The 21,528-nt window shown below is 42.0% G+C and overlaps 2 protein-coding genes across 3 annotated transcripts; both read left to right on the top strand.

The window, feature by feature from the left end:
* Positions 1 to 5,922: 5,922 nt before the first annotated feature.
* On the top strand, positions 5,923 to 9,616 carry LOC123117654 (uncharacterized). 2 transcript variants are annotated; one of them, XM_044538369.1, is made up of 3 exons: positions 5,929 to 7,341; positions 8,514 to 8,613; positions 9,235 to 9,505. In XM_044538369.1, exons 1-2 carry the CDS (start codon positions 6,255 to 6,257, stop codon positions 8,564 to 8,566), a joined length of 1,140 nt encoding a protein of 379 aa, XP_044394304.1. In that variant the 5' UTR covers positions 5,929 to 6,254; the 3' UTR covers positions 8,567 to 8,613; positions 9,235 to 9,505. The 2 variants fall into 2 exon arrangements, with proteins under 2 accessions (XP_044394305.1, XP_044394304.1); XM_044538370.1 differs by having other exon boundaries at positions 5,923 to 7,341; positions 8,514 to 9,616.
* Positions 9,617 to 12,962: 3,346 nt separating this feature from the next.
* Positions 12,963 to 16,639, top strand: LOC123117655 (uncharacterized). The gene is made up of 3 exons (XM_044538371.1): positions 12,963 to 14,354; positions 15,527 to 15,626; positions 16,246 to 16,639. Exons 1-2 carry the CDS (start codon positions 13,268 to 13,270, stop codon positions 15,577 to 15,579), a joined length of 1,140 nt encoding a protein of 379 aa, XP_044394306.1. The 5' UTR covers positions 12,963 to 13,267; the 3' UTR covers positions 15,580 to 15,626; positions 16,246 to 16,639.
* The last annotated feature ends 4,889 nt before the right edge of the window (positions 16,640 to 21,528 follow it).

Genomic DNA, 21,528 nt, shown 5'->3' on the forward strand with positions numbered 1-21,528 from the left:
GACAAATGTGTGTACTATCGCCATGGTGGGGGCGAGGGAGTTATGCTTTGCTTGTATGTTGATGACATACTGATTTTCGGAACAAATCTGAATGTTATTAAGGAGGTCAAGGATTTCCTATCTCGCTGTTTTGAGATAAAGGATTTAGGAGTGGCTGATGTCATTCTGAACATCAAGTTGCTGAGAGACGATGATGGTGGGATTACATTGCTTCAATCCCACTATGTGGAAAAGATCTTGAGTCGCTTTGGCTACAGTGACTGCAAGCCATCTCCAACAGCATATGATGCTAGTGTGTTGCTTCGAAAGAATCGGAGAATTGCTAGAGACCAATTGAAATATTCACAGATCATTGGTTCCCTTATGTACTTAGCCAGTGCTACAAGACCTGACATCTCTTTTGCTGTTAGCAAACTGAGCCGGTTTGTCTCAAAACCAGGAGATGTGCATTGGAAAGCTCTAGAGAGAGTTTTGCATTATTTGAAAGGCACTGCAAATTATGGAATTCACTACACCGGGCATCCAAAGGTGCTTGAAGGGTATAGTGACTCAAACTGGATCTCAGATGCTGATGAGATAAAGGCCATGAGCGGATATGTATTCACTCATGGAGGTGGCGCTGTTTCTTGGAAGTCTTGCAAGCAGACCATCTTAACGAAGTCAACAATGGAAGCAGAACTCACAGCACTAGATACAGCTACGGTCGAAGCAGATTGGCTTCGTCGGCTCTTGAATGACTTGTCGGTAATTGAGAAACCTGTACCGGGTATCCTTATGAACTGTGACAATCAAACTGTGATCACTAAAGTGAGCAGCTCAAAGGATAACATGAAGTCATCAAGACACGTTCAGAGAAGGTTAAAGTCTGTCAGAAAAATGAAAAACTCCGGAGTTATTGCATTGGATTATATCCAAACGTCTAAAAATCTGGCAGATCCTTTTACTAAGGGTCTATCACGTAATGTGATAGATAATGCATCGAGGGAGATGGGTATGAGACCCACAATATGAGTTGTTCACAGTGGTAACCTATTCTTTGTGATCGGAGATCTCGTGAATTAGATGTGGAAGACAAGCTGTTGGTCAACTGGGAGGAGAGTATCCTTATTGTTAAAAATACCACTCCATGAAGATGCAATACTCTTCTAATCTGCATGGCAGGTTGATGTATATCTTAATGTGTTCTAAGTGGCTCTTTGAAGCAGAGATGTTGTCCTTCAGAACATCTTTTGAAGAACGCACCTATATGAGTCTGATTGTTAAACGTCGCAATCTATGAGAGTAGGATTCTCTCTAGTAAACTCATGAAAGGTCTCGGAGTATGACGCATAAGCTCCACCCGCGGGGAAGACCCACGGTAGCCACGTATCGGTCAAGACTTTATGTGAAGCTAGATTCACAGAAAACTTGCAGTTCAAGGCCCAGTCCACTGTTCAAGTTGCTTACTAGTGTAGCATAGAGTTCTAGGTGGAAGTTCAACTTATCAGTCTCCACTGCAGTACCGGTATATAAAACAGTGTTTTGGAACCAAAGGCAAATTTTGTGAGCCTCTGGGATCTGGTGGGGGATTGCTGGAATTTTATCTATTTTAGGACAGCCCAATAACTATTTCAGAAATTCCTAAATAAATCCTAGAGGCCCACTTAGCCCATTTGTGCAAGGCAAGGGATACTACTAATGTTTAGTCCCACATTGCTAGTTGAGTGGGAGTTGGACCTCCTTATAAGGGAGGTTCTTTCCCTACTTGTATGAGCATGAGAACAAGAGGGACATCCACGCGCGCTCCTCCTTCGCCGCCCGCCTCGCCACGCCACGCCACGCCTCGTCACGACGCGGCGCGGCGCGGCGCGGGTTGCGGGAATGAGCCGAGCCGATGTCTAAATTTTGCCACGCACTAGGGTATACGAAAGGTCACTCGGAAGCTGAAACATTTTTCTGTAGTGGACATTGAATCCGAACGGCGCGCCTCTTTGGCTGCTGGCTGTTCGTTTCGTCTCCCGCGTTCTTTTCAGCTCCTGGCGCAACCTCTCGCCTCCTTCTCTTGCGCCCATAAAAGGGAGGTCGCTCCTCTCAGAGAGACGCACCAGAATCTCTTCCTCCTCTCGGCACAAGTTCCTGAGCACTGCGCGACTACTGACTTCTTTGTCACGGACGCCCTAGTCTCCGACGACTACTTCCCCGACGTCGACAACCTCCTCGACGACATGGAGGACACCGACCCCAAGTCCAGTGCCTCTGCTCCGGCTGCTGTCCAGTACGTGTTCTTATCTTTCCTGTTAGAAGTCCTGCAACAATTCCTTCTTCTACTATTTGCCCTACACATGTTAGGCTCTACTTCATATATGCATCTTGATCTACTGTCTGCTCTAGAGATGATCGGTTCTAGCTCATATATGCAGATATTATTTACCTTATCTTTTTCAAATCGCATGGCTTGTTTTATCACTGCTATATTAGTCATGCTTTATCTAGTATTTCTGTTAATAAAATCATTCGGTAAATTGCTCATATTTCCAACATATAGTTCCTGTGGCGCCAGTTGGCTATGCTGAAGATGCTAGTGTGATCTTCATTTGTGTGTATCCTTGTATTTACATGATCCATCTCAAGTCCATGAAGATTGAGGAGGTGTCACAGAAAGGGGTCTACCTATTGGTTTTTCCTTACGCAAGTTTCTACACTCCAGGTATTTCCATGGTTTCTTATGTTACATAGTTTAGTTTAATCTCCTAAAGTATCTCATGTCCATGTTTTTGAAGTAAATGAGTCATTGTTCACTATAGATGACACGTTTTCATGAAACTTCTTCCGAAAGAACTGATTATTAAATGATGAACTCTAACCATCCATACTCTACTAATGTCCATTTCTGCATCCTTTTGGCTCATGCGATTATCATATTCTGATTGTTAATGTGGTTTCCTTATCGAGCTAGTCATTGTTGTTCCAACTTCACGAACAAATCGCTCGTGCACGAGTGAAAAATTAACTCTGATAATCTTTCGCAACTCAAAAGACGTATAGGAAGCCATGTCATTATTCTTAATTGCAAGTGTTTCACATGTTTTTGAATCCGGACCCAAATCCTACAATTTTCTTACCATAATTAATGATGGACTAGTTTATTTGTACTATGGTGATGGCAATTTCTTGGTGTTCTCTTGGGCCATACAATATTTATATCTAAATAGCCAGGAAGCTTGCAAATTCAGTGAATGTGTCATCGTTTAAAAGGTGCATTGTTTACCATGCCCTTACAATGACTTGAAGGACAATATAGCTGTTTCCCAGTAGCAATTTATAGTTGTTCTGTTTTTGTTTGGCCTTGTTGTGGTAGCGGCTAATGTAAACACTACACATGAGAATTAATCAATCGAGGAACAAGTGACTGATAATTTTGGCCTTGTTGTGCTGAACCGGTCTGCTGCTTGTCCTTGCTTTCTTGAGGGCATGTCTGTTACACTAGGTTCTGTAATGCGTTAATATGATGCTCTGACTGATATTCTATCTGCAGATGGGAAAGTAATGGCTGCACCCACCTTCAGAAACAGAAAGCCAACTCTTCAGATATTTTTGAGGGTTCAGAGTTGTAAACCACTTGATGGTTTTGTTTTCTGTTTTTTTGAGAGAACGAACAATAAGCTTCTGTTAGAATTAGAGTTTGCGTTCATCTTCAAGGTACTAGCTGGCATTGTTGCAGTAGACAGAACAGAATACACACTGTTGCTTCTTCCATTACAGATACTGCATAGATGGAACTCAAAGTTCAGCTGCTACATTACATGCAAATAACTGAGAGCTAAATGAGTATATATGATTCATGTGCATAGTGAGAGGCGGCACCTGCGGCCCGTGACTGCGTGGTTCGTGACGACGCTGAAGCTGCTGTTCACGCGGCCACGTACGGCGGTGGGGCTGGTCCAGGGAGGACGACGAACGTAAGGTTCAACTCTGGAATTCCTAATGCGTTGATGTGATGCCATGACAGTATGGCACTTGCTATCTTTCCATTCCAGGCTAAATGGTGACGCATCTTCTCCAGCAAAATAGAATTCTAGCTTCAGATGCGGATGCTTTCGTTGATACTACAAAACAGACTCTTGAGGGTTCAGACTTGTGAACCCTTTGATTGCCTTTTATACGTTTCAGTCGGATTTAGAGTAGTTCAGTGGCTGAACCGGACCTACCACTGACTGGCAATTTCGTTTCAGAAAAGCATTTCCATCTACTATTGGATAGCTACGTCAGTAGAGAAACTTCGATGGATTAAGTGAGGATATCTTTCCAGCCAATCCTGTGCGCCAACCCGCATATGTCGCAAATGAGCTTGAGCAGCGAAAAAGAAATTTTCTAAATGTGAAAAATAATCAGGAAAAAAAATCAAAAAAGTAGACATGAAAAATATTTAGCTAGCATGCATGGGATTGCATTTTTTCACAAAAAAAAGATCATTATTGCGACCTGTGTATCTCAAGTTTTAATGTTTGAAAATTTAGGGAAGTATTGAGTTTTTTTTTATCGATGGAGAAAATCTATGAATACCCATATAAATGATTTAAGAAAATACATGTGTAATTTTTACATTTTTGGAAGTTTTTAAATTTTATTTTTAGTTTAAATTTGTCCCGTAAACCAATCCTCTCTGCTATCTCTAGTCACATGGTAATTCTTGCATTTTTTTTCATTAAAAAGAGCACCATCACGACCTATGTAGAACGCAAGTTTTAATGTTTGAGATATTAAGGAAGTATTTAGTTTTTTTGGAGAAAAAAAATCTATGAATACCCATATAAATGATTCAACAAAATACATTTGTAATTTTTTAAAGTTTTTATGAAGTTTTTAATATTTATTTTCAAGTTAAAGTTTGTCCAGAGAACCTTTCCTCTTTGCTAGGTCTAGTCACATGTTAATTCTTGCATTTTGTTTTCACTACAAAAAGCACCATTGCAACCTATGTAGAACACAAGTTTTAATGACTAAAATTTTAGAAAGTATTGAGTTTGCTTTTTTAGGGAGATTTTTATATGAATATGCAGTATCCATAAATAATTGAAACGATTACATCTGTAAACTTTTACGTTTAGTATTTATAAGTTTTTGTAGTATTTACTTGAAGTTACTATTTTCCCTGAGAACCTTTCCTCTTCTCTGGTGACATGGTAGTCTCTTGATGCCTTTCAATTATGGTAAGAATGTGCACTAGCGTTAGAGTAAAAATGCAAGCGGTGACGCCATTTCTGTGAAGTGGAAGATCACAACATTCTTTCCAAAATCGCAAGGTTAAAGAGGACCCTGGAATATCAGACACTCCACATTGAATGTTGTATCTGTAATTGGTGTTTTCTTATGCTAACTTTATGATATATGAGTTGAGTTTTCTTGCACTTAGCCATGAGTGTCTAGAAGGTACATGGGTTTGTATAGTGTGTGGTATTTATGCATTGTGATTGGGCCTGAGGTCCTAGGACAGTATGATTAATCGGGTGTTTGCCTAAAGGTTTTTGACATTTTGCAAGCTATAAGTCATATTAGTAAATTTATATTCAAAAATAGTTTGTTACTATATATATTGTGTTATATAATTCATATTTTGTTTATCTATTTACCTATGTTAAAAGAAGGTTAATGAAGGTTGCTCAGGAAAGGATGACACCACTCACACCTGCCACCAACTTTAGAGTCGATTTCATATTAAATTGATGGTCAATGGGAGGATGCTTTCATATTGGTCAATGTTTTCTCAATGTGATGACGCTTTGGAAGCGCTTTCCATTTTTCTTTTTGACAAAGGGTGGAAGGGGGTCTAACTTAAGGGAAACACTTTGTGCCTGGCCGACCAGCAGAAACTTCGCCCGGTCACGCGTGAGCCACGTGATCGAGGTGCATCATACATCTCACGCACCTCCCTGCCCCAACTTATCTTCTTTCTTCATCTACCTTCTTCCTCCAGATCCCCTTCTCTCTTTCTCTCTCAACCGCAACCACGCACGGTGGTGGCCACGCTCCTCGCCTTCCTCCTTCAAATCCCGTCGCCGGCTAGCCCCAATCCCGCGCAGGTCCCTACCTCCAACCTCGGCGCCCATGCGCACCTCTTCCGCTGCCCATGGCTGCAGATTACTTCCGCCCCGGCGGGCCGGAGTTGGATGTCGCCTAGTACTCGCCCTAACCTAAACTAGGGCCTAGTTATTTTGTTCGTTCTCTCAAAGCCCAAAGCCGACACACACCCACTTTCCCCCAAACCCCCGAACTCCATGGAGGCACGGATGAGCTCGCCGGCGGCCGATGCCGCGCCGCTTCCCCCGGACGATCTCCTCCGGGAGATATTCCTGCGCCTCCCGCCAGAGCCGATCTACCTCTTCGGCGCCTCCTTCGTCTGCAAGCACTGGCGCGGCCTTGTCCATGAGGCCCGCTTCCTTCGTCGCTTCTGTGATTTCCACGGCGGCACGCCTCCCGTGCTCGGCTTCTTCAACCAGAAAGGGCCTCCCTTCTTCGTCCCCACCTCCGGCGGCTTCACGCTCTCCACGGCCACCATGTCTCGAGATGATTGGTGGGCCCTCGACTGCCGCCACGGCCGCGCCCTCATTGAGAGCTGCCGCACCGGGACGCTGCTCGTCTGGGACCTCATGACCGGCGACAAGCAGCACCTGCCGCTCCCCGAGCAGTCCTGTTCTCACTACAATGGTGCGGTTCTGTGCACGGCTGGCCACGCCGACCACCACGACTGCCATTCTTGCCCGTTTCTCGTGGTGTTCGTGTTCAGTGACGACAACGATTTCATCACCTCCGCATGCGTCTTCTCGTCTGAGACCGGTGTCTGGGGTGAGATCACTTCGATTGTTATACCAGATGCATTAGTTCTGCCAAAGCCCATGGCTCTGGTCGGAAACAAAATCTACTTCCTGTTGGATAACAATAGCATCATTGAGTTCGTTTTGGATAATCATACCTTGGGTTTAGTTGAGGAGGTGCCATGTACCTATGATCAGATTCTCATCATGCCGACAGAGGATGGATGCCTTGGTTTAGCTGGAGTGGAACGATTCAATTTCAATCTTAATCTGTGGTCAAAGGTGGCGAGCACTGACGGGGTGGTGACATGGACACATCTAAGGGTCATTCAACTCGAAAAAATTCTTGCGCCTGAAGCAGTGTCAGTGTGTATGGCTGGAGGTATTGGAGCGCATGCAGTTGGCTGTGCGGTAGATGCGGATGTGATCTTCATCGATGTGTATCCTAGCATCTACATGATCCATCTCAAGTCCATGAAGATCGAGGAGGTGTCGAAAGAACGAATCGGCAGACAATATGTGTTTCCTTACACAAGTTTCTACGCTCCAGGTATCGCCAGTATTTACAGTGTCGCATAGTTCACTTTAATCTTCCAATTCAGAGTTCACTTTAGTCTTTCAATTGTATCTGCCTTGTAGATGCTTTAAAATATATGAGCCAGCCATAGTTCATTTACAAATGACAAGTTTTCATGGAGCTTTTTTTGAAAGAAATACTAACTAAATGATGAGCAAATAATACTCTGAATCCTCCTCCAGCTGCTGCTCGTTCTAGTAGGATTTGCACCAAGTTACTAACAAGTCACTTACGCAACTACACGAGAGCGAAAAATAACCCTTTCACAACTAGAAGATGTATAGGAGGAAGTCCTGGCATTGTTACTTGCATGTGTTTCACATATTTACTCTTCATCCAGACTCATATCCTGCCATTTGCTTGTTTCATTATTCATAATCAATTATTTGATGTTCAATTGGGCTACATATCTAAATGTAAACAGTGATCATTATGTTTATTGGTAGAGTTTGGGCTTGTACATTTAGTCAAGTGGCACCATTAAAAAGTAATTTGCTTACCAGTAAGCATACACTTGAGGAACAATATAGTTATATCCTCCTGGCACCGGTTTATAATTGTTCTTCCATGTTGTTCTGTTGTGGTATATTGGATAATATAATCTCACTGAATCACGAGAGTTGATAAATTAAGGAACCAAAGTGACCAATAGTCTGCATTTTGTTTGTGTTGCATAATAGAACAATAACCAATTAGCGAGTCAATGCTGAACTCTTTTCTCGTTCAGTTTAAGCAACTGGACTCTAATGTCTGGACTCTGGATATTGCCTTGTCAATTGCTCGAGCTTCAAGCTATGTTGGAATTTAGGGTGGTTACTTAGTTTCTTGTTTCTCTTGTCTGCATTCTTTGTTCTAAACTGTAGAAAATATGCGTTCATTCTGGTATTCTTTCGCTCTCATGTGCATACAAAGCATAGATATAAATTACGAATGGGCCACACCAAAACAAATTCTAAAAATGCTTCTTGGTTAAGTAAATCACTGGATACTCTTTCTTAATTGTTCCTTGACTACTTGTAGCAAAAGCTAGTATTTTCTGCAAGGTGAGATACATAATAAGTGTTTCATTTATGTTTCACCACCTCTTATCAGTTATTTTCTTGTCCATGTTTTTCAATTGTTATTGACTTATATTCTTCTCATAGGAATTGCCATTGGTGGTACAAATGATCAAGTTGAACTGCTGAACAACAGTTGAGATGATCGTGCTGTTACATCTGCTGATATGCTTTGTTGGTTTAAGAGGTGATATCACATCCTATGTTACTATTATCCATTGTTTTGTTTGCAACCACTGGATCAATATTCTTTGCAGTGGTGTAAAAAAATCCAGTGCTATGCACAATACATCTGGAACCTTGAATAATGTGACTATGTCACCTACTTTGACCTTATTCGCTTTTTCTCCTGGAGCTGGGAAACACTCCTCGATCTGTACAGTTCATAGTTCATTATGCCGATGTGCTACCACAATGCAGTTTATCATATCAAACAATTTTATATCATTTCTTTGATATCCTTTTGTTGTATAGTTGCATCTGTCACAAGCTGGAGTCGTTGCATTTTAGAAAACACAATGACTGGAAGGTTTCAGTTCAATCTTCAGATATGAACACATGCTCTCAAGCCAAAAGTGTTTCAATATTACTAGAAATCAAACGTTGCCCATGACTGGTAATCTTGCTAGTACAGTGTCCTACTTGTTCTCTCTCTGCTGAGATGTGCAAAGAGACGAGAGAACAAGTTTAACTGGTAGAAACTGTTTTGCTAGTGCAGTTTGAAGAGATATAGTTTTCTCTGTATTTTTGCCCCTCGTGATTGTGAGTAGCCAAAGTTAGCTCCGCTGATGAGATTGCTGCTGTGCAGGTTTCCGTCGAGCGGTGAATGTAGCTGTAAATGAAGTACTACTCCTTGAGAAATGTGTTGCTCGCTTGCAAAACGTGAGGAATTAATCGCGCAAAACGTTGAACAACTGCAACGGTGGTTGGTAAAATGTACATCATCCTGTGAAATATTGCTGAGGACAAGAGCCTGTTCGAGTTTGGTTGGCTTTGGTTGTCCATTTGTGGCTTTAATAATGCTCTGTACTGCAGAACATTCGTGCTGAACCAATATGTTCGATTTTTCTCCTGAAATTCCTATGGCTTTGTGAGCTCTTTGATCCCCCGCTAAAAATTGTTATAGTTTGTTCTTTTCTTTTCTGGGGTACCATCGAATGTTTCGTAATGCACAAAGTTGAAGTCTGCTAGTGTGATGGCATGGAAGTATGGCAGCTGCTATACCTGGGGAGTATATATGCAGTTTCTCTCCTGCAAATTTGAATTCTAGCTTCAGATGAGTATACATGCTTTTCGCTGGCAAAGTGCGCAGAACGCGAAAATCGTGACGGAAGCAACGCAACGCGCTTGGGCCGTTGCGCTGTACCACAGTTTTTTTATATATGAACTCAAGCTTTTAGCCGGACGTTCAGCGTCTGGGTTCATGTCTTAAGACTAAGGTGAAGGGCGTTTCAGCTTCAGAAATCATGCATCCACAGTTGCACGGTGTAGATGTTGTCGCAGTAGTCAAGTGTGGGCGCCCGAGCTTCCGAAGTACTAGCCTCCATGACAGCGTTTGTTAGCGGTGAAAATATTCTCCTATTACCGTTTGAACTTGCAGATATTGTTTGCTCTGACTACTGGCCCCTACGAGAAGTTGGAATTGCCTCTGCTGATGAGATTGCATGCTATTCAGGTACCTATGACGTAAAAAGAACTTTATGCAGGTTCTTCAACCTTTTGCCTGGTGAAGCAATGTGATGTTAACTCGCAAACATGTCGAATTAATCACGGGATATTATCCATAGTGATATTTTTGGTGTTAACCAACTGCACTGGTGGTCGCAAAAATAAACGTCATACTTTGTTAGAAAATCTGTAGAAGATGAATTTGTTTGGCCTTTGGTGTCTCCATTTTTGCCGTTAGTAATGCTACGTGGCACGTCTTGTGCTGAACCCGTATGCTGCTGATCGTAGTGTGATGTCTGGCCTTGCTTTCTTGAGGGCATGTCTGTTACTCTAAGTTCTGTAATGCGTTAATGTGATGCTCTGGCTGATATATTGCTATCTGCAGAAAGCCAACTCTTCAGATATTTTTGAGGGTTCAGACTTGTAAACCACTTGATGTGTTTTTTGTTTTTTGAGAGAGAGAACAATAAGTTTTAGTTTGATTTAGAGTTTGCGTTCACCTTCAAGGGACTGGCAGCATTGTCGCAGTAGACAGAACATACTACACACTGCTACTTCTTCCATTACTGATACTGCATAGATGGAACTCAATGTTCAGCTTCCACATTACATGCAAATAGTTGAGAGAGAAATGAGTATATATGTTTCATGTGCATAGTGAGAGGCGGCACATGTGGCCCATGACTGTGTGGTTCGGGACGTCGCTGAAGCTGCTGTTCACGCGGCCACGTACGGCGGGGGGGCTGGTCCAGGGAGGACGACAGTCGTAAGGTGCAACTCTGGAATTCCTATTGCGTTGATGTGATGCCATGACAGTATGGCACTTGCTATCTTTCCATTCCAGGCTAAGTGGTGACCCAACTTCTCCAGCAAAATAGAATTCTAGCTTCAGATGCGGATGCTTTCGTTGATACTACAAAACAGACTCTTGAGGGTTCAGAGACTTGTGAACCCTTTGATTGCCTTTTATACGTTTCAGTCGGATTTAGAGTATGGGTCATCTTCAAGGTGCTGGCTGGCATTGTTACAATAGTTCAGTCTTCAGTGGCTGAACCGGACCTACCACTGACTGGCAATTTCGTTTCGGAAAAGCATTTCCATCTACTATTTTTTTTTGAGAGACATTTCCATCTACTATTGGGATAGCTATATGTCAGTAGAGAAACATCAATGGATCAAGTGAGGACATCTTTCCACCCAATCTTGTGCGCCAACCCGCATACATCGCAAATGAGCTTGAGCAGCGAAAAAGAAGTTTTCTAAATGTGAAAAATAATCAGGAAAAAAAATAGACATGCAAAATGTTTAGGTAGCATGCATGGGATTGCATTTTTTTTCACAAAAACAAGATCATTATTGCGACCTGTGTATCTCAAGTTTTAATGTTTGAAAATTTAGGGAAGTATTGAATTTTTTTTTGTCGATGGTGAAAATCTATGAATACCCATATAAATGATTCAAGAAAATACATGTGTAATTTTTACATTTTTGGAAGTTTTTAAATTTTATTTTTAGTTTAAATTTGTCCTGGGAACCAATCCTCTCTGCTAACTCTAGTCACATGGTAATTCTTGCATTTTTTTTCATTAAGAAGAGCACCATCACGACCTATGTAGAACTCAAGTTTTAATGTTTGAAAATTTAGGGAAGTATTTAGTTTTTTTGGAGAAAAAATCTATGAATACCCATATAAATGATTCAATAAAATACATTTGTAATTTTTTAAATTCTTTATGAAGTTTTTAATATTTATTTTCAAGTTAAAGTTTGTCCAGAGAACCTTTCCTCTTTGCTAGGTCTAGTCACATGTTAATTCTTGCATTTTGTTTTCACTACAAAAAGCACCATTGCAACCTATGTAGAAGGCAGAACACAAGTTTTAATGACTAAATTTTTAGAAAGTATTGAGTTTGCCTTTTTAGGGAGATTTTTATATGAATATGCAGTATCCATAAATGATTGAAACGATTACATCTGTAAACTTTTACATTTAGTATTTATAAGTTTTTGTAGTATTTACTTAAAGCTACTATTTTCCCTGAGAACCTTTCCTCTTCTCCGGTGACATGGTAGTCTCTTGATGCCTTTCAATTATGGTAAGAATGTGCACTAGCGTTAGAGTAAAAATGCAAGCGGTGACGCCATTTCTGTGAAGTGGAAGATCACAACATTCTTTCCAAAATCGCAAGGTTAAAGAGGAGCCTAGAATATCAGACACTCCACATTGAATGATGTATCTGTAATTGGTGTTTTCTTATGCTGACTTTATGATATATGAGTTGAGTTTTCTTGCACTTAGCCATGAGTGTCTAGAAGGTACATGGGTTTGTATAGTGTGTGGTATTTATGCATTGTGATTGGGCCTGAGGTCCTAGGACAGTATGATTAATCGGGTGTTTGCCTAAAGGTTTTTGACATTTTGCAAGCTATAAGTCATATTAGTAAATTTATATTCAAAAATAGTTTGTTACTATATATATTGTGTTATATAATTCATATTTTGTTTATCTATTTACCTATGTTAAGAGAAGATTAATGAAGGTTGCTGAGGAAAGGATGACACCACTCACACCTGCCACCAACTTTAGAGTCGATTTCCTATTAAATTGATGGTCAATGGGAGGATGCTTTCATATTGGTCAATGTTTTCTCAATGTGATGATGCTTTGGAAGCGCTTTCTGTTTTTCTTTTTGACAAAGGGTGGAAGGGGGTCTAACTTAAGGGAAACACTTTGTGCCTGGCCGACCAGCGGAAACTTCGCCCGGTCACGCGCGAGCCACGTGATCGAGGTGCATCATACATCTCACGCACCTCCCTGCCCCAACTTATCTTCTTTCTTCATCTACCTTCTTCCTCCAGATCCCCTTCTCTCTTTCTCTCTCAACCGCATCCACGCACGGTGGTGGCCACGCTCCTCGCCTTCCTCCTTCAAATCCCGCCGCCGGCTAGCCCCAATCCCGCGCAGGTCCCTACCTCCAACCTCGGCGCCCACGCGCACTTCTTCCGCTGCCCATGGTCGCAGATTCCTTCCGCCCCGGTGGGCCGGAGTTGGATGTTGCCTAGTACTCGCCCTAACCTAAACTAGGGCCTAGTTAATTTGTTCATTCTCTCAAAGCCCAAAGCCGACACACACCCACTTTCCCCCAAACCCCCGAACTCCACCCCCGAACTCATGGAGGCACGGACGAGCTCGCCGGCGGCCGATGTCGGGTCGCTTCCCCCGGACGATCTCCTCCGGGAGATATTCATGCGCCTCCCGCCAGAGCCGATCTACCTCTTCAGCGCCTCCTTCGTCTGCAAGCACTGGCGCAGCCTTGTCCATGAGGCCCGCTTCCTCCGTCGCTTCCGTGATTTCCACGGCGGCACGCCTCCCGTGCTCGGCTTCTTCAACCAGAAAGGGCCTCCCTTCTTCGTCCCCACCTCCGGCGGCTTCACGCTCTCCATGGCCACCATGTCTCGGGATGATTGGTGGGCCCTCGACTGCCGCCACGGCCGCACCCTCATTGAGAGCTGCCGCACCAGGACGCTGCTCGTCTGGGACCTCGTGACCGGCGACAAGCAGCACCTGCCGCTCCCCGAGCAGTCCTGTTCTCACTACAATGGCGCGGTTCTGTGCGCGGCTGGCCACACCGACCACCACGACTGCCATTCTTGCCTGTTTCTCGTGGTGTCCGTGTTCAGTGACGACAACGATTTCATCACCTCCGCATGCGTCTTCTCGTCTGAGACCGGTGTCTGGGGTGAGATCACTTCGATTGTTATACCAGATGCATTAGTTCTGCCAAAGCCCATGGCTCTGGTCGGAAACAAAATATACTCCCTGCTGGATAACAATAGCATCATTGAGTTCGTTTTGGATAAGCATACCTTGGGTTTAGTTGAGGAGGTGCCATGTACCTATGATCAGATTCTCATCATGCCGACAGAGGATGGATGCCTTGGTTTAGCTGGAGTGGAACGATTCAATTTCAATCTTAATCTGTGGTCAAAGGTGGCGAGCACTGACGGGGTGGTGACATGGACACATCTAAGGGTCATTGAGCTCGAAAAAATTCTTGCACCTGAAGCAGTGTCGGTGTGTATGGCTGGAGGTATTGGAGCGCATGCAGTTGGCTGTGCGGTAGATGCGGATGTGATCTTCATCGATGTGTATCCTAGCATCTACATGATCCATCTCAAGGCCATGAAGATCGAGGAGGTGTCGAAAGAACGGATCGGCAGACAATATGTTTTTCCTTACACAAGTTTCTACGCTCCAGGTATCGCCAGTATTTACAGTGTCGCAGAGTTCACTTTAATCTTCCAACTCAGAGTTCACTTTAATCTTTCAATTGTATCTGCCTTGTAGATGCTTTAAAATATATGAGCCAGCCATAGTTCATTTACAAATGACAACTTTTCATGGAGCTTTTTTTGAAAGAAATACTAACTAAATGATGAGCAAATAATACTCTGAATCCTCCTCCAGCTGCTGCTCGTTCTAGTAGGATTTGCACCAAGTTACTAACAAGTCACTTACGCAACTACACGAGAGCGAAAAATAACCCTTTCACAACTAGAAGATGTATAGGAGGAAGTCCTGGCATTGTTACTTGCATGTGTTTCACATATTTACTCTTCATCCAGACTCATATCCTGCCATTTGCTGGTATCATTATTCATAATCAATTATTTGATGTTCAATTGGGCTACATATCTAAATCTAAACAGTGATCATTATGTTTATTGGTAGAGTTTGGGCTTGTACATTTAGTCAAGTGGCACCATTAAAAAGTAATTTGCTTACCAGTAAGCATCCACTTGAGGAACAATATAGTTATATCCTCCTGGCACCGGTTTATAATTGTTCTTCCATGTTGTTCTGTTGTGGTATATTGGATAATATAATCTCACTGAATCACGAGAGTTAATAAATTAAGGAACCAAAGTGACCAATAGTCTGCATTTTGTTTGTGTTGCATAATAGAACAATAACCAATTAGCGAGTCAATGCTGAACTCTTTTCTCGTTCAGTTTAAGCAACTGGACTCTAATGTCTGGACTCTGGATATTGCCTTGTCAATTGCTCGAGCTTCAAGCTATGTTGGAATTTAGGGTGGTTACTTAGTTTCTTGTTTCTCTGGTCTGCATTCTTTGTTCTAAACTGTAGAAAATATGCGTTCATTCTGGTATTCTTTCGCTCTCATGTGCATACAAAACATAGATATAAATTACGAATGGGCCCACACCAAAACAAATTCTAAAATGCTTCTTGGTTAAGTAAATCACTGAATACTCTTTCTTAATTGTTCCTTGACTATTTGTAGCAAAAGCTAGTATTTTCTGCAAGGTGAGATATATAATAAGTGTTTCATTTATGTTTCACCACCTCTTATCAGTTATTTTCTTGTCCATGTTTTTCAATTGTTATTGACTTATATTCTTCTCATAGGAATTGCCATTGGTGGTACAAATGATCAAGTTGCACTGCTGAACAACAGTTGAGATGATTGTGCTGTTACATCTGCTGATACGCTTTGTTGGTTTAAGAGGTAATATGACATCCTCTGTTACTATTATCTATTGTTTTGTTTGCAACCACTGGATCAATATTCTCTGAAGTGGTAAAAAAGATCCAGTGCGATGCACAATACATCTGGAACCTTGAATAATGTGACTATATCACCTACTTTGACCTTATTCGCTTTTTCTCCTGGAGCTGGGAAACACTCCTCGATCTGTACAGTTCATAGTTCATTATGCCGATGTGCTACCATAATGCAGTTTATCATATCAAACAATTTTATATCATTTCTTTGATATCCTTTTGTTGTATAGTTGCATCTTTCACAAGCTGGAGTCTTTGCATTTTAGAAAACACAATGACCGGAAGGTTTCAGTTCAATCTTCAGATATGAACACATGCTCTCAAGCCAAAAGTGTTTCAATATTACTAGAAATCAAACGTTGCCCATGACTGGTAATCTTGCTAGTACAGTGTACTACTTGTTCTCTCTCTGCTGAGATGTGCAAAGAGACGAGAGAACAAGTTTAACTGGTAGAAACTGTTTTGCTAGTGCAGTTTGAACAGATATCATTTTCTCTGTATTTTTGCCCCTCGTGATTGTGAGTAGCTAAATCGGCTCCGCTGATGAGATTGCTGCTGTGCAGGTTATTTCCGTCGAGCGGTGAATGTTGCTGTAAACGAACTGCTACTCCTTGAGAAATGTGTCGCTCACTTGCAAAACGTGAGGAATTAATCGCATGATGTTGACCAACTGCAACGGTGGTTGGTAAAATGTACATCATCCCATGAAATATTGCTGATGACAATAGACTGTTCGAGTTTCATTGGCCTCTGGTTGTTGATTTGTGGCTTTAATAATGCTCTGTAGCACATTCGTGCTGAACCAATATGTTAGGGTTTTTTTCAGAGATTCCTATGGCTTTGTGAGCTCTATGATCCCATGCTAAAAATTGTCACAATTTGTTCTTTTCCTTTTCCTGTACCATCGCAATGTTGTGTAATGCACAAAGTTGAACTCTGCTAGTGTGATGGCATGGCAATATGGCAGCTGCTATACGCCTATACCTGGGAAGTATATATGCAGTTTCTCTCCTGCAAATTTGAATTCTAGCTTCAGATGAGTATACATGCTTTTCGCTGGCAAAGTGTGCAGAACGCGGAAATCATGACGGAAGCAACACAACGCGCTCGGGACGCCGCGCTGTACCACAGCCCTTTTGTTTATATATATGAACTCAGGCTTTTAGCCGGACGTTCAGCGTTTGGGTTCATGTCTTAAGACTAAGCTGCCAGCGTTTCAGCTTCAGAAATACATGCATCCCACACCTGTTTGGACCATGAGTAAACGGAAGCTTCATTATATTTTCCCTAGTCCTCTATCTTGAGCTTTTGATTCATCACCAGCTACTAGTAATACAACTACAGAGTTTAAAACAAAGGACGAAGTAATCTCCGATGATTCTATTCATATGCAGAGCACGGTATAAATACAAGTACAGTGGTGTCTGACAACAGTCACATCACAACGGCATGTCCTACATGCATACACAGATGCACGGTGGAGACTTTGTCGCAGTAGACGATTGTAGCACGGTTTGGTGGGCGCCCGAGCTCGTGAAGTACTTACTCGTCCGAGATCGGCGTCTGGAGTGAGATCACTTTCTTTTCAAGTGCCATATCCATTAGTTCAGTTGAAGCCGACAGCTTTGGTTGGAAACACACTCTACCTCTTGGGTAAGAGTAGAATTATTGTGTTTAATTAAGCATAGTAGCTTGGATCTAATTGAGGAGATGCCATATACAGGGCCGTCTCCAGAAATCCGGGGCCCCGGTGCGAAATGCAAATGAGGCCCTAAAATTTGAAAATAAAAGGTAGGAGCTAAAGCTCTCATAACCCGCAAAAGGTAGGATTTAAACACTCTTATATTTGTTCACAGAGGGAGTACTTGCCTAAAGTATATAACTTGAAATATGTGTTATTTCATACAATATTAGGAAAATATATCATACAAAAATATGTTCCGCCAAATAGGTTTACTAATTATATACTGCCTTAGCCTTGCGCGCAGCCATCGGCTTTCTTATTCTTTCCTTGATGGTGTTGCCCCCTGCTAGTCCTGGTTACCGCTGATTTCTGCTCGAATTCGTGGAGCGAATTATGCCGCCTGGCCCTTGCCCTACTGGCTACTGCTCCTTGCGTTCGCGCCGCCGGCAAGCAGATACGATCAAATCGGGGGGACTCTAGAAGATTGGAAACAAAGCTGCGACCTAAAGAAATATCGGGAGAAGGCCCTGATCGGCAAAGAAAAAAGTTCGGGAGAAGTTTGAGCGATCACACCCAACGAAATAGCCTACTAAGAAATATAACAAGGCCCAAAACTGGGGGCCACTGAAATTTGGGGGCCCTATGCGGCCGCACTGCTGGCACAGGCCCATGGACGGCCCTGGCCATATACTCGGGGTACTCCTATTGGACGCATTCTGCGTCAAATAGTGACGTGACGCACGCATGAAAGCCCCGACTGGGCCGGCCCAATACAGCGAGCGTGGCTGTTTCCTTGTTCAGAACTCTAGACCTCCATGTTGCGTAGGAGACGAGCTAACCAGTTAACCTATTAACTGTTGGTGCTAAAATGTGAAGCATCCAAGTATAAGAACTAATACCAACGAAGAATCTGGACAACTTTTATATTTTTTTTCAAACCTTCCTTCGAAATTGTTAATTATTTTTACAAACGAGCACAGTTTCAAAAATACGATACAAAATTTAACAACTGACATTTATTTTCAAATTTCAAAAAACAAAAAAATAAAGTAGTGAACATTTTGAACAGATTAGCTTTTGAAAGTCCTAAATTCTGAACATTTTTAAAATTGCAAACACGTTTTGACGAAATCCCAACTTTTTGTTCCAAAATTTGAGTAATTTTTTGAACGTACTTTTTTTTTCTAAAAATGCGAAGAAATTCTATGAAAACGAACAAATTTTAAATTTCCCAAACATTTTACGAAAACATGAACATTTTTGGAATTTGAGAACAATTTTTTAAAGCACGAATGATTTTTGAATCTTGAGAACAAATTTGGAAGCGCGAACTATTTTTAAAGCACAAATATTTTTTGAATCTTGAGAACAATTTGGAAAAATCCCGAACAAATTTGGCAGCACGAACAATTTTGTAAAGCATGAACATTTTTTGAATCTTGAGACCAAATTTTGAAACAGAGAACAATTTTGAAAAATCCCGGACAAATTTGGAAGAGCGAATATTTTTTGAATATGTGAACCAAAAGTTGATATCTGGTGCATTTTCTAAATTTCGAAAGTTTTGAACTTTTTTGTGTAGAGAGAACATTTATTGATTTTTGAGAACATTTTTTCAAAAACTGACCATTTTTTTTGAAACACGAACAAAACTTAAAAATTCGATATTTTTTGAAAAAAGAGAAGTAAAGAAAAAGAAATAAAAAAGAAAATCCTAAACATTTTGTAAAACTGCAAATATGTTCTGAAAAAGACAAGAAAAAAAGAAATAATAAAAAGAAAACGAAAACAAAAAAAAATAGAAACGTGAAAAACTAATAAAAAATGGTTCATGGAACCAACTACAAGGTTCACAAAACCGGAGTGGGAAGTTCGTAAGTGGGCCGGCCCAAAAAGCATCGCTCCGCGCTCACCCCTGTGCGAAGCGGGGGCAGTTTGCCGCAGTGAGCGTCGAGTAGGATATTTCATATACTCCCTCCGTCTTATAATATAAGAGCATTTATACGAAATCACTATTTAAGGAGTACTCGTTGCAAAGATCACTCCAACTTTCTCAGGTTGCGACAAGTGGCGCGCTGCATGTGCGTCACTTGTCGCTACCTGAGAGTTTTCTTTTTTTTTTCGTAGATCCGTTTATTCAAAACGTTTTGCCTCTTAAACTGTGCGTCCAAATCTCGAACCGCTTTCGCCGTTGGAATCCTCGCGTCGAGATCTTCAAAACTATATCCCATGTTGATAGGTTTTGACGAACTTTTTTTTCACAAAATAACTGGACGAAAAAAACCGGACGAAAAAACCGAACCGGGGGCGCGGGTTTTTTTCCTTTCCGAAAGAGGCACGCCCATGCCTCTGACGAAATCACAACTGTGCCTCTCGCGGAAGCAAAACCGTGACTCTCGTGAAAGCAAAAAAAAAACAAAAAACGCGTTTTTTTCGTTTTCAAGGTGGCACGGCCGTGACTCTCGCGAAAGCACAACCGTGCCTCTCGCGGGAAGCAAAACCGTGAGTCTCGCGAAAGAAAAAAAAACAAAAACGCGTTTTTTTTCGTTTCCGAGAGGCACGACCGTGACTCTCGCGAAAGCACAACCGTGCCTCTCGCAGAAGTAAAACCGTTACTCTCGCAAAAGGAAAAAATGCGTTTTTTTTCGTTTCCGAGAGGCACGGCCGTTCCTCTCGCGGAAACAAAACCATGACTCGCGAAAAAAAAAGAATACATGTTTAATTTTTTTTGGTCGAAAAGCTAGGAAGACCGGTGGAAAACCAAAACGTCGAAAAAACCCGTTTAAAAAGCCGAAAACACGTGGGAAAAAATAAAAAAAAAACAAAATCCGGAGGGAGCGCCCAGAGCGCGACACGTGGCGAATGACTGAGAGCGCGCTAAGTGGCCTTGGTCGTTACGAGCCTCCTGAAGGAGCCCTCGTTAATAGTTGCTCCCATATTTTTGACACTTCCCATGATATAAGAGCGTTTTTCATACTATACTAGTGTAAAAAAACGTTCTTATATTATGAGACGGAGGGAGTAGTTACGAGCAGACTATCATTGTCAAAATAGAAGAAAGACTTCTTGGTTTCTCCGGACTTGACGAATTCAAGCTATCTATCTATGGTCAAGGGTAGCTAGCACTGAGGGACTTGACGAATTCAAGCTCTATCTGTGGTCAAGGATAGACTTCTTGCAACAGAAGTAGTAGCTGCGGCACATATAGTTCCAATGAAGCTGGTTGGCTATGCTGAAGATGCTGATGTGATCTTCATTGATATGCATCCTAGCATCTACAGGATCCATTTCAAGTCCATGCAGATCGAGAAGGCGTCAGCGATGGGGCTCTACAGACAGTGGCGTAGCCAGGCCCCAGGCTACCAGGGCCATGGCCTGGGGCGTGGCAGCTTCTCTGTTCGTTGACTGTAGCATCAGGAACACTATTCGACACTGTTTAGTACTGTAGCTAGGCTGTTGGCCTGGGGCGTGTCTCCAACCTGGCTACGCCTTTGTCTACAGATATTTTTTTCCTTACACAAGTTTCTATACTCCTGCAGGTACTACTGCCATTATTCTGCTATCACAAAGTTCACTTAACCTTCCAAAGTGTATTTGCTTTGTAGATGCTTTCAAATGTATGAGCCATATATAGTGCATTACAGATGACATTTTGAATGATGGGCCCTTCATACACTGCACTATGCAGATTATTGATACCCACATCCTTCTGCTGCTGATTTGTCATATCAACTCATTCTTCTCAGAGGAATCGCCATTGGTGCTGGAGATGATCAAGCTGAACTGTTGAACAACATTTGAGATGATTGTGCTTTCATATCTGCTACCGCGAATTGTTGGTTGAAGAGGTGATGTGACATTATCTTTTACTACATGCCCATTGTTTTGCTTCTCTCGAACGAACGGAAGTAGAAGACGTGCTTAGATAGAGATTTCTTCTGGATCAATAATATTCTTTGCAGTGGTACAGAAAATGCAGTGCTGCGCACAATATAGCTAGAGCGTTGGATAATGTGACTATTTTGCCTAATTTGATCTTATTTGCCTTTTCTGTTGGACCTGTGAAACACTCCTCATGGATCTGCACAGCTCATTGTTCATTATGATGATGTTCTCCAATGATGCATTTTATCAGGTCAGACTATTTTATATCATTTCTTCG

The sequence above is a fragment of the Triticum aestivum genome, chromosome 5B (genome assembly GCF_018294505.1).
Source record: "Triticum aestivum cultivar Chinese Spring chromosome 5B, IWGSC CS RefSeq v2.1, whole genome shotgun sequence".
NCBI lineage: Eukaryota > Viridiplantae > Streptophyta > Magnoliopsida > Poales > Poaceae > Triticum > Triticum aestivum.

What these genes read in the sequence shown, in the direction of transcription:
- LOC123117654 (XM_044538370.1), top strand. Translation starts at nt 6,255, where the DNA reads ATGGAGGCACGGATGAGCTCGCCGGCGGCCGATGCCGCGCCGCTTCCC. An exon ending in CACAAGTTTCTACGCTCCAG is followed by an intron (nt 7,342 to 8,513) that starts GTATCGCCAGTA and finishes TTCTTCTCATAG; the next exon opens with GAATTGCCATTGGTGGTACA.
- LOC123117655 (XM_044538371.1), top strand. Translation starts at nt 13,268, where the DNA reads ATGGAGGCACGGACGAGCTCGCCGGCGGCCGATGTCGGGTCGCTTCCC. An exon ending in CACAAGTTTCTACGCTCCAG is followed by an intron (nt 14,355 to 15,526) that starts GTATCGCCAGTA and finishes TTCTTCTCATAG; the next exon opens with GAATTGCCATTGGTGGTACA.